The sequence below is a fragment of the Anomaloglossus baeobatrachus genome, chromosome 4 (assembly GCF_048569485.1).
Source record: "Anomaloglossus baeobatrachus isolate aAnoBae1 chromosome 4, aAnoBae1.hap1, whole genome shotgun sequence".
Classification (NCBI taxonomy): Eukaryota; Metazoa; Chordata; class Amphibia; order Anura; family Aromobatidae; genus Anomaloglossus; species Anomaloglossus baeobatrachus.
Window position 1 is genome coordinate 319,417,233 of NC_134356.1, and position 12,892 is coordinate 319,430,124.

The 12,892-nt window shown below is 43.1% G+C and overlaps 1 protein-coding gene across 6 annotated transcripts in view; it reads right to left on the reverse strand.

Annotated features, from left to right (window-relative positions):
* Positions 1 to 12,892, reverse strand: part of IMMP2L (inner mitochondrial membrane peptidase subunit 2) — a 1,735,376-nt gene that overhangs the window by 1,635,611 nt on the left and 86,873 nt on the right. Inside the window, exon 4 of one of the 6 annotated variants that reach the window (XM_075342500.1) lies at positions 5,434 to 5,573. The exons of the other annotated variants lie outside the window; for them this stretch is intronic. Within the exon in view, the coding sequence (XP_075198615.1) occupies positions 5,546 to 5,573 (28 nt within the window). The 3' untranslated portion in view covers positions 5,434 to 5,545. Of the gene's footprint in view, positions 1 to 5,433; positions 5,574 to 12,892 lie in introns of those variants that run through there. 6 annotated transcript variants of the gene reach the window in all.

The following is a 12,892-nucleotide window of genomic DNA, read 5'->3' on the forward strand; positions in this document are numbered from 1 at the left end:
CGTGACGCACAACCGGCATTGTTCACGACGTCGTTGTGTGTGACACCAACGAGTGACTCTGAATGATCGCAAATAGGATGAAAATCGTGGATCTTTGATACGTCGTTCATTTTTAAAAAAATGTTTGCTTTTGGGGACGCAGTCGACATATTGCTCAGTTTGACACCCTGCTAACGATGAACAACATTCAAACGACCGCCTGGGTCCAACAATATATCATTGATCGCTGATGCATCATTTTTGAGATCGTTACGTGTGACAGCAAATAAACGACCTATGTGCGATCTCGGAAAATCGTAAATACAATCTGGGCGTGTCACGTCGCTCATGAGATCACCCGATATATCGTCCCGTGTGACGCCGCCCTTACAGTCAGAATCCCCCAAAAAATCCAGAACATCACATTCTATGATTTTTAAATAAGTAATTTACATTTTATTGCATGAAATAAGTATTTGATACAATAGAAGAACAGAACTTAATATTTGGTAGAGAAACTCTTGAGGTCAGACATTTCCTGTAGTTTTTGACCAGGTTTGTACACATTGCAGCAGGGATTTTGGCCCTCTCCTCCATACAGATCTTTTCCACATCTTTCAGGTTTTGGGGCGCTCATTGGACAACATTTAGTTTGTTCCCTTCACATGTGCTGGCATGAGCAGGGGGACTTTGCGTGCCCTGTAAGATTTTAATCCATGATGGCTTAGTGTGTTACTAAGGGGTGCTTCACACACAGCGAGCTCACTGCCGAGATCGCTGCTGAGTCACGCTTTTTGTGACGCAGCAGTGACCTCATTAGCGATCTCGCTGTGTGTGACAATGAGCAGCGATCTGGCCCCTGCTGCGAGATCGCTGCTCGTTACACACAGCCCTGGTTCGTTTTCTTCAAAGGCGCTCTCCCGCTGTGACACACAGATCGCTGTGTGTGACAGCGAGAGAGCGACAAATGAAGCGAGCAGGGAGCAGGAGCTGGCGTCTGACAGCTGAGGTAAGCTTGTAACCAAGATAAACATCGGGTAACCAAGGTGGTTACCCGATATTTACCTTAGTTACCAGCCTCTGCAGCTCTCACGCTGCCTGTGCTGCCGGCTCCGGCTCTCTGCACATGTAGCTGCTGTACACATCGGGTTAATTAACCCGTTGTGTACAGCAGCTAGGAGAGCAAGGAGCCAGCGCTAAGCAGTGTGCGCGGCTCCCTGCTCTCTGCACATGTAGCTGCATTACACATCGGGTTAATTAACCCGATGTGTACTGTAGCTAGGAGAGCAAGGAGCCAGCGCTCAGTGTGCGCGGCTCCCTGCTCACACAAGCTAAGCGGTGTGCGCTGGTAACTAATGTAAACATCGGGTAACCATACCCGATGTTTACCTTAGTTACCAGTCTCCGCAGCTTCCAGACGGCGGCTCCGTGCAAGCGCAGCGTCGCTTGCACGTCGCTGCTGGCTGGGGGCTGTTCACTGGTCGCTGGTGAGATCTGCCTGTTTGACAGCTCACCAGCGACCATGTAGCGATGCAGCAGCGATCCTGACCAGGTCAGATCGCTGGTCGGATAGCTGCTGCATCGCTAAGTGTGAAGGTACCCTTAGTGTAATCTTTGAGACAATGGTCCTAGCTCTCTTCAAGTCGTTGACTAGGTCCTCCTGTGTAGTTCAGGGCTGATTTCTGACCTTTCTCAGAATTATCCTTACCCAATGAGGCGAGATCTTGCATGGAGCCCCAAACCGAATAAAATCGACAGTCATCTTTTCTTTCTTCTATTTTCTAATATTTGCTCCAACAGTTGTTGCCTTCTCACCAAACTGCTTAGCTATTGTCCTGTAGCCCATCCTAATTTCTGCAGGTCTACTAATTTGTCCCTGGCATCCTTAAACAGCTCTTTAGTCTTGGCCATGGTGGAAAAATTGGAGAGTGATTGATTGTGTGGAGAGGTGACTTTTATACAGGTAATAGATTTAAACAGATGCAATTAATACAGGTAATGAGTAAAAGATGAACGATCCTGCCAATGATCGGATCAGTTAAGGATCGCCCATCCCGCCTGGGATCATGATAGGATCAATGATCCTAGCCGATACGATCATCGATCCTAGCTGAACCAATTAAATTCAATGGGCGGCAAAAGTGATGTGTTGTAAAATGGCATAGGGGGATTGTAAAAGGAAGTAAATAAAAAAGGTTAAAGTAGTACATACTTACAGAGTTTCACCGTGGTTGAAGCGCTGCTTCCTGTCATGTCCTCAACTGAGTCCCCTCCTATTACTTCTACTTCGGTCATCAGGTGCCGGCGTATTCCCGCCATGGATTGTTCTGGTGATAGGAGAGGAGTTGGTGCCAGTGGCTCTGGTGGGCACAGGATCCGCCATTCCACTAAACTGGGATTCCCTGGAACTTGCAGAACCACTGACTGACTGTAGGTGGTGTGTGTCTTCTAGCTGAAGTTACCACCATTCAGCTACAGCCAATGGGAAGACACCACACCCTTCTTATTCCCCCTCTTGTCTGCTGGTCACTGCCAGAGATAGTTTTGTATTCCTGCTAGTGTGTGGTTCCTGTTCTGTTCTGTCTATTGATCCCTGTTTTGACCTCTAACTGATTTCCTGACTACGCTGCTGCCTGCCAATTTTGTCCCTTTTAGTGCCTCCTGGTTGGACCCTGCCTGACGACCACTTTTTTCTGCATTGCAGCCTTCCATAGGCAGCGATCTACTGGACCTTGTGTAATTCCAAATCCCTGTACAGGGGTTAGAGGGTTTCAGGGTTCTTGAGATCCTGCCAACTTGGTGGCTAGCCCTAGTCTGTCCGAGACAGTCATCCTGAGTCTGTGGTCAAGGGCAGACATTATACTTCCGGGTCCGACAATTACCACTAATGCATAGTCACTACTTTCCCTTCCCACCGGTGTCTACCATTGGACCACGCCCCCACCCTCTGAGACAGGGGCTGTGATTGGTTGGAATCACACACGTATCACACCTATAATGGTGATAAATAAAACAATTGGCGTTGGGTCCTCCCTGTATTGATACCAGCAAACATAAAGATGCTGCTACAGGTTGCAGCCCCCCGAAGTATGTTTATCGTGGCTGTGTATCAAAATAAGAGGCACCCCATACGGCTTTTTTTTTTATTAAAGAAATAATTTTTAAAAACAGCGTGCAGTTCCCCACAATTTTATTACCCAGTCAACATAAAGCTCAACAGCTGGGGCTGGTATTCTCAGGCTGGGAGACCCATGTTTATTAGGAGCCCCCATGCCTAAAAATGGAATTGCTGCATCCAGTAGATGTAGGTGTTAACTAAATATCAAAATTGGGGGGCCCGCATGTCTTTTTTTTAATTTTTTTTATTTATTCATTTAAACAATTCTAAAAAAAAAAAAAAAGAGCCACATACAGTTCTTCTTATTTTGATACACAGCTAAGATAGGCGCACTACGATAAAAATTACAGATCTCTCAATAATTTGTAGATGTGAAATCTTGTAAAATTAGGAGTGTATCAAATACTCATTTTCCTCACTATATGTGTATAAAAAAAATCTGACTATAAAATGATGTTTCCTATTAATCTATAGAGTAAACAATAATGAATACGCTTGCAAACTCAACATAGAGTGTATAAGGAAAAAATTGGTGTTTTTTATTATTATCTTCCTTCCTAGGCAGCATTGATTATTTTGGGTTGTTACTTGGCAACAGATGCAGCATCGTACCTTCAATGTGACCTATACGTCATTATTCCAAAAACTTCAAAGGTGCTGGAGGGCATGTGGCGAACACCCACCAACAGCCCTTCACATCCATTTCTACCATCGACTTTCTACCACTGACTACCACTAACTAGAGTTATAATGAAGAGGTATTCTTTGCTGGAAAGAGATATTTTCACTTGCAGTTTCAGTTTATCCTCTAGTAAATCACTTATGATAGAAACAAAGCATATTTTAATCATAATGAACTAGTAATTACAATAATATATTTTATGTGCAATCAGATCCTAGGGAGAAAAAAAAATGAGTTTAGGTTTAGCGACTTCAACTGCATTTACAAAAAGTACATACATGCATAAAAACTACATGACAACTTCATCATGGCAAAAATCATCTTTTGTGATCACATTTACCAAACAAGTGACCAAAACAGCTATATTTTTAGCATTTTTTCAGTGTTCATGGCATAGATTTATAGCATAAATAGTTCCGGGTGAAACTATACCAATATGAGTACTTATTTTACTTTCGTTTATAAATAAAACAGCATTTTTATTGTAATTTTTTTTCCATACTCTGGGGATCTGAAAAAAAGAATTGATGCTGTACATCAATATAGCCTAGGTTATAAGAAGATTGCCAACACCATTAAACTGAAGTGCAGCACGGTGGCCAAGACAATATAGCGGTTTAACAAGACAGATTCAACTCAAAACAGGCTTTGCCATGGTTGACCAAAGAAATTGAGCGCTCGTGGCCCACGTCATATTTAGAGGTTGTCATTTCAAAATGGACATAGGAGTGCTGCCAGCATTGCTGCCCCCGGGTCAGTCTGTCAGTGCTCAGACCATACGCCGCACACTGCATCAAATTGGTCTGCATGCTGTAGTCCCAGAAGGAAGCCTCTTCTAAAGATGATGAACAAGAAAGCATGCAAACATTCCGATGAAGTCAAGGAGACTGAGGACATGGATTACTAGAACCAAGGTCTGTGGTTTGATGAGACCAAAGTAAACTTATTTGGTTCAGATGGTGTCAAGTGTGTGTGGCGGCAACCAGGTAAGGAGTACAAATACAAGTATGTCTTGCCTTCAGTCAAGCATGGTGGTGGGATTGTCATGGTTTGGAGCTGGATAAGTCCTGTCAGCTGTGGGGACCTACAATTCATTGCGGGAATAATGAATACCAACATATGCTCCCAACACTGCTTCCTGCTCTCTGCACGTGTAGCTGCGTGCGCTGGTAACCAAGGTAAATATCGGGTTGGTTACCCGATATTTACCTTAGTTACCAAGCGCAGCATCTTCCACGCGGCGCTGGGGGCTGGGACACTGGTTGCTGGTGAGCTCACCAGCAACTCGTGTAGCGACGCTCCAGCGATCCCTGCCAGGTCAGGTTGCTGGTGGGATCGCTGGAGCGTCGAAGTGTGACATCTCACCAGCAACCTCCTAGCAACTTACCAGCGATCCCTATCGTTGTTGGGATCGCTGGTAAGTTGTTTAGTGTGACTGAACCTTTAGTACAGGTACTCAGTGTCCACCCTTCCCTGTGCTATAAAGCCAGAGCTGTCAATCAAAGAAGAGAAAAAGATAGAGATAGAGGGAAAACCAGCAGGTGGAAAATGCATTTAAAAGTTTGGCCATGCCATGCTGTACTTGGTTTGAACAGTCATTTTGTGCTAAAAGAGTACCTTTAAGACAAACAAAATCACTAAGGCCATTGATGATGTAATTTTTTTATTTTACCCAAGAACTTGCCCTGGTGGCCCATGTTTAGTCATGTAGAATCTCTACAGTGACACCATTCTCTAAAGTTGAGTAGGGCTGTGATTCGGTTTCATCATGGCAGAGTTTTCTGTCTCCAGCAACTGCAAAACATAATACAGCTATTTGAATAATGTCTTGAAATGCATCAAGGTGCCCAAACAACCTTAGGATGTTGATGTACTATTAAGTCAATGTGAAGGAAAGGGTTAATCTGTACTCTGTTAATGTTGAAAAGCCTGGCTTTTTCTAAAATCCTTTTTTGGTCAAGCCTTAAAGCAAGTACTTTTCATCAAACTAAATATGTGCAAAACCTTTCAAACTAGTTAATCCAATTTTATTTTACTTTTGATGTATGTTCCAAATTAGGCTTTACGACAAGACACAGTGCTTCTTCCAATTACTCAGTAATCTAATACAATTGAAGTTAATATAATTACAAAAGGGAAACGTAGCACTATTGTCTACAAGGAATCTATTCTCGGTATTGATAACAAAATACCAGTATACAAACTACCCAGCTAACCATTCTTTTACAAAAACAAAATAGTAACTTTTTTTTTTTACTTGTAAAAATAACACATTACTTTTAGAAAAGTGTAAATACTAGGTGAGTCCATTCTTTAGAAAATGTGCACAAAATAAATTCGGTTCAATGTGCTATTTGGTCCTGTGCACATGCAGCAGGTGAGAGGTGGACAATCTAAAAAATTACAGTTTACAAAATGTATTAAAGCCAAACAATGATCAAAATCGGCAATGCTAGTCTAATGGTCTGAGAAAAAAAATTAGACCGCCTTTGACATCTGAGTGCTGTCCAAATTTCACAGACTATCAGAAAGGAGAAGGCGGAGAAACTTTTTTCTAGGACGTCCCTCCTAACAGCACATCAGGAGGTCCTCCTTCTTAACCTCTATAGGGACAGGAAAAACACACAAGAGGTTTAAAGGCATCTCCCACACCCACCAATCAGGGATTTTTCCCTGTCCCCTGGAGGACAGACATATAAGAATGGCTCTTATGCGCAAAGATTATCTTCAGGGCGGACCCAAGGGTATCATGGTGTTCATCCTTTCCTTCCTCCTGTCAAGAAATCTGGGGCCGAACCCTCTCTAAGAGAGGTTAGAGAGAAACAGGAAAAAGTAGCGTGCGAGACAATTGGGATCAAGAACTATAAATGTAATAAGTTTATTAACAAAAAAGAGAACACAATAGCACAAATAGTTACACAACAGATCACTCTGTAAATAGACATATGTGTGTTCCTGTAAGGACAACATACTGTTCCTCCACAAATCACAAACCAGGGAAATATTATTGTAGTGATGAAACCACTCTAGGACTACGAGGGGCTGCTGATAAGCCTTTGGCTTTGTGATCTTTTTTTGTTTCTATGGTAATGAATGTTACATCAGATGAATGCCTGCAACCTATAGTTAGCCTCAAATATTAAATACAGCGTGTCCCTGGGAATGAAAGATCCTATAGACAACAATATCAGGTCCACAAAGCAGATGTGCGTATAATCATGCTCAATTTATTAAATATTACAAAAACATACATAAAAAAGTGTGACAATACATATTTTTAGATAGAGGCTACACAGATATGGAAATAGGGGAAAAGTCGCACTACTAAGGGTGACTATATGAGACCAGTGCAGTCCGCAACCACATATATAAAGGCTGATTTCCTGCGGGCTATGATTAACACTGAGAGTGCTGATGGTGTCAAGTTACTCACGGTGTATTAAAAATTACCAGCACTTGTACATCCATATACAGTAGGGATACACATCCACTCAGCAGTCTCTAAAGCAATCTTCTAATGTGCCCATATTATAATACAGAACTTTTCTGGTAAGTTACCTGCAGCCATGTGTCTAGCGGTAAGCACCTGCTCGTATAGCCACTCCCACCTCGACGCGCGTTTCACCGCTTCCGGTTTCGTCAGGAGGCATGTCAGGGATGTAGTGTGTGCCTTAGATATACTGCATGGAATTTCTCACAGCTGATGGTCAATTACCGGTATCGGGCGCTCCGAGCGTCATGATGAGCGTCCCATGGGTGAGTCGCACTGCGAGCACGTCATCAGTCCACGTGACCGCGTGTCACGCGGTACGCGTCCCTGTGACGTAGAGTGTCCATGGTGACCGGACCGAAGTCCCGCCCACATGTCACTCGCTCTAGTGGCGCGTCACTCATGGAGTCTGCGCAGCGCATGATCTCAGAGCGGCCCCCGGATAACTTGGTGAGTGGAGCCCTGGCCACACGGGTAATAGCTTACAGCATGGAAATGCATATTAGATCATGTTGAAACGTGATACATACATGCTGTAGTGGCGTACGTCATATACGAGCAAAAAAGATGCAAAAGTTGAACTAAACATTCGTACTTATTCATACTGATATACTCAAGCGGCTATACAATGTCCAATTAGAACCGGACATGATGCTGGTCACATGTGACGTAGAGTCGCTGTACACATCTATTGCACATAGCCATGGCACCACTGCATCGAGAACCTATCTACAAATGACCAATATGGATGATGACCTGATTAATTTTGTAATGGAACTGTTAGACTTCATATTGAAACATAATTACTTCTTATTCAAAGATCGCTATTACCTACAGCTCCAGGGAGTGGCAATGGGGGCGACTTGTGCGCCCTCATATGCAAATCTTTTCCTGGGGCTGTGGGAGCGGGAGGTTGTGCAATCCATAGAGGGCTTCGATGCAGTGGTGTCATGGTACAGGTACATAGATGACATTCTATTTGTGTGGCAGGGCTCTGAGGCATCCCTGGTAGTGTTTTTACATCAACTCAATGACAATCAGTTGAATATTAAACTTACCTCTAAATATGATTATGATAAAGCGGAATTCTTGGACATCTCAATAACTAGAGGTGAGGATGGCGGCTTAGTGACAGATGTTTTTCGTAAAAGCACAGCAACTAACTCACTTTTGCACGCATCCTCCTCTCACCACCCACAAACAATTAAGGCAGTACCAACAGGACAATTCCTGCGTATGCGCAGGATTTGTTCAAGGGAGGTGGACTTTGAGGCCCAAGCCACTCGACTCAGTACCAGTCTCAAAGAGAGAGGGTATAAACCTCAAAACATCAAACAGGGTTACATTAGAGCACTGAACAGTAAACGAGAGACACTGCTCATGTCACATAGGGAGAATATTGATTTACAACCGGTCAGATTTATTTCAAACTTCAACACCAAATGGCATGATATAAGAAATATTTTTCAAAAACATTGGGGGATCCTGTTGGCTGACCAAGATCTGGCCAAACACCTTACAGTTCACCCATCCATCACTTGGCGTAGATCGAGAAATCTAAAAGATCTGCTTACCCGTAGCCATTATGTCCCGCTACTTCAAAATCTGTTTACTCAGAAGGGACCTAAGTGGGGTTGCTTTCAATGTGGTAATTGTACTGCATGTAGGTACATAGAGAGGAGTACCACATTTGTGAATAGTGCAGAGTCTAAATGTTTTTCCATCACGCACAATATAACATGCAAAACTGATATGGTAATTTACTATGCTAGTTGCCCCTGCAAAAAAATCTATGTAGGGATGACCACTAGACAGCTACGGGTAAGAACATTGGAACATGTTCGGGACATTGTAAATGCCCAAGGTTGTAAAGATATCAACGAGTTAAAGACTATACCACGTCATTTTTTCAATTACCACAAATGTAACCCCAAGGACCTGAGAGTCAAGGGTATAGACCACGTTAGTTTAGGTGCGAGAGGGGGTGACTATAGGACGGAACTCCTAAAAAAGGAGACAAAATGGATGGTGGTCCTCGACACTGTGATGCCCATTGGTCTCAATGAGGCCTTGAGTTTCAAACCCTTCTTATTAACGTAGCGCGAATTTTAAGTTGTACATATAGTATCTGTATTTTAATTTTTTCTTCTATTTCTTCCTTTTTTTCTCTCCCCTACACTCTCTTTGTGCCTTTTATGGAATTGCAGCGTTTGATTTGGAGCATAACATGACATCACGTGGACTGAATATGAACACGGAAGTGGGCATAAGTGATAGTATATCTTGATCCCTAATTGACAACAGTCAAGATGACGACGGATAGGAACATCGGCGACATCAATACATCCTATATTCTATATGTGCATTTAAGTTATATGTTAGGCTGGTTTTTGGCGGATATGCTCTGTTGCCAATGAGATTGGACACAGCAGTGGGGGCATGCAATTGGACATGTCCTGATGTCTGGTAATATGCCTAGTTCTGGTTGGCATGTGGCCCTCATTATGTGCTTATAAATACAAACTATGTACCATGTGGGACTTCCTGCAGTAAAAAAGATTTTTTCTGTGTTTGAGCATATGGTGAGGGCGACAATTGGGTGACATAATCACGTGGGTCTGTAGCGTGCTGTGCGCATCTTGCGTTGTTGATTTGGGAATGCCTGACAGGCCTTGTTTGACACTGGCTTGCTTGCTTCCCATACTGTGGATATTCCGCGTGTGCATGTGTCCAAAACATTGGCATCTAGATGACAGGACATCTATATAAAGAAACCTAATGATTTGTGGGATACAATTTGCCCAACTGGACACATTCACACGTGGAAATTTGGAGATTTAACACTATACAGCATGTGCGCACGGGGTTGCAGACCGCGTGATGTATGTGTACATATAATTGTTGATATCTGTTTATACTTGCTGATGGCTCTATATAAGGTTGGCGCAATATGTTTGTCATGAGCATGTGATTGAGATCTGTCATTTTATATGCATATGAATAAGTACGAATGTTTAGTTCAACTTTTGCATCTTTTTTGCTCGTATATGACGTACGCCACTACAGCATGTATGTATCACGTTTCAACATGATCTAATATGCATTTCCATGCTGTAAGCTATTACCCGTGTGGCCAGGGCTCCACTCACCAAGTTATCCGGGGGCCGCTCTGAGATCATGCGCTGCGCAGACTCCATGAGTGACGCGCCACTAGAGCGAGTGACATGTGGGCGGGACTTCGGTCCGGTCACCATGGACACTCTACGTCACAGGGACGCGTACCGCGTGACACGCGGTCACGTGGACTGATGACGTGCTCGCAGTGCGACTCACCCATGGGACGCTCATCATGACGCTCGGAGCGCCAGATACCGGTAATTGACCATCAGCTGTGAGAAATTCCATGCAGTATATCTAAGGCACACACTACATCCCTGACATGCCTCCTGACGAAACCGGAAGCGGTGAAACGCGCGTCGAGGTGGGAGTGGCTATACGAGCAGGTGCTTACCGCTAGACACATGGCTGCAGGTAACTTACCAGAAAAGTTCTGTATTATAATATGGGCACATTAGAAGATTGCTTTAGAGACTGCTGAGTGGATGTGTATCCCTACTGTATATGGATGTACAAGTGCTGGTAATTTTTAATACACCGTGAGTAACTTCACACCATCAGCACTCTCAGTGTTAATCATAGCCCGCAGGAAATCAGCCTTTATATATGTGGTTGCGGACTGCACTGGTCTCATATAGTCACCCTTAGTAGTGCGACTTTTCCCCTATTTCCATATCTGTGTAGCCTCTATCTAAAAATATGTATTGTCACACTTTTTTATGTATGTTTTTGTAATATTTAATAAATTGAGCATGATTATACGCACATCTGCTTTGTGGACCTGATATTGTTGTCTATCAGATGAATGCCTTAGGTGTCTTATATATGTTTTCAAAATTTTGTGTTTGTTGCTTATGGCAACAGTGTTCTGCGCACGCGGGAAAACAAAATGGCGGCGTCTAATGCGATATTCACAGCAACTGAGAGCAGACAAGTGATAAAATTCTTGTTTCTGCAAGGAAAGTCCGAGAAGGATATTCATGGTAATATGTCGCAGACATTGGGGGATCAATGCCCTTCATATTCCACAGTTAAGAACTGGGTTGCCAAATTTAAAATGGGCCACTTTAGCACCAATGATGAGTATCGTCCTGGATGACTACTCTCAACACTCTCGGTTGTTGTTCCAGAGATCGTCGATGCTGTGCACAACTTCATACTGGAGAATCGACAAATTTCAGCTAAAGTAACAGCAGACATCATGGGGATATCCTGTGAACGTCTTTGTGTCATTATCCATGAACATTTGGACATGCGGAAGCTATCTACAAAGTGGGTCCCCAAATGTTTGACAAAAGATCAGAGAAGCATGAAAGTGAAAACTTCCCGGTCCATTTGTCAGTGTTTCCGGACTGATAAAAACTTCCTGTATCGACTAATCACTATGGGTGAGACCTGGATTTATTTCTATGACCTTGAAAACAAGGAGCAGTCAAAAGAGTGGAGGCACAGTGGTTCTCTTTATCCAAAGAAGTTCAGGGTGCAAAAATCAGACACTAAGGTGATGGTGTCTGTGTTCTGGGATAAGGAGGGTGTGCTGCTAGTGGACTACCTTCAAAAGGGTTCCACCATCAATGCAAGGTATTACATTGAACTTTTGGACCAATTGAAGGCAGTTCTGAAGGCCAAAAGGTGAGTAAACCTTTCAAAAGGAATCTTGTTTCTGCAAGACAATGCCCCCGCTCACACTGCACAGCGACCACAGCAAAACTGGCAGAGCTGGTCTAGAACGTTGGTATACTGTACATTATTATAACATAGTTTACAGTGGCGCTATTAATGAGGTTTGTGGATTTCTTTGCCTTTCCATATATTGACCAACTTAAGTTTTTTACATTTTTTACTCAGGCAAAGTTATATTTTCTTTAGGCCTCATATATATTACCATTTAAAGAGGTTGTCCACTACTTGGACAACCACTTTTCAATACCTATGTTTCTTTCCAGAATAATAACACACCTTCGGTGCCATTCCAGCAGTGTCAGCACTAGCTCTCCCGTGGCTGGTGTGACAGTTTTATGTCACACAATCACTGCGGCCAATCAGCACTGGCTTCACTCCAAAGGATATAATTGACATACAGGAGAAAAGAGAGCAGCCACAGCTCTCATTTTCTCTGATTGTCTTATTTGTCCAAAGGAGTGGAGAGTTAAGCCAATTCCACTGTTATGTCACGCAACCCTCCGGAGACCCGGTACCAAGACCGATGGAATGGCGCCAGCACTGGAGGTGAGCATAGCTGCTATTATTTCACGGGAAGAGGGGGAATAGGGATTGAAAAGGGGGTTGTCAGAATACTGGACAACTCCTTTAATTTTTATAATATGGGGAAAAAATGAAGATTTTACTGGCATACAGGGTTTTTTATGTTCAATCACCACAGTGAAAAATGCTCTGTGCAAAATTGTATGGTTATCAGCTCAATGTCTATATAATTGTAATCTTCTGATAAGTGCTTAATGAAATGTTTATTATTGAAAAAATATCACTTATTATAAATCCCACA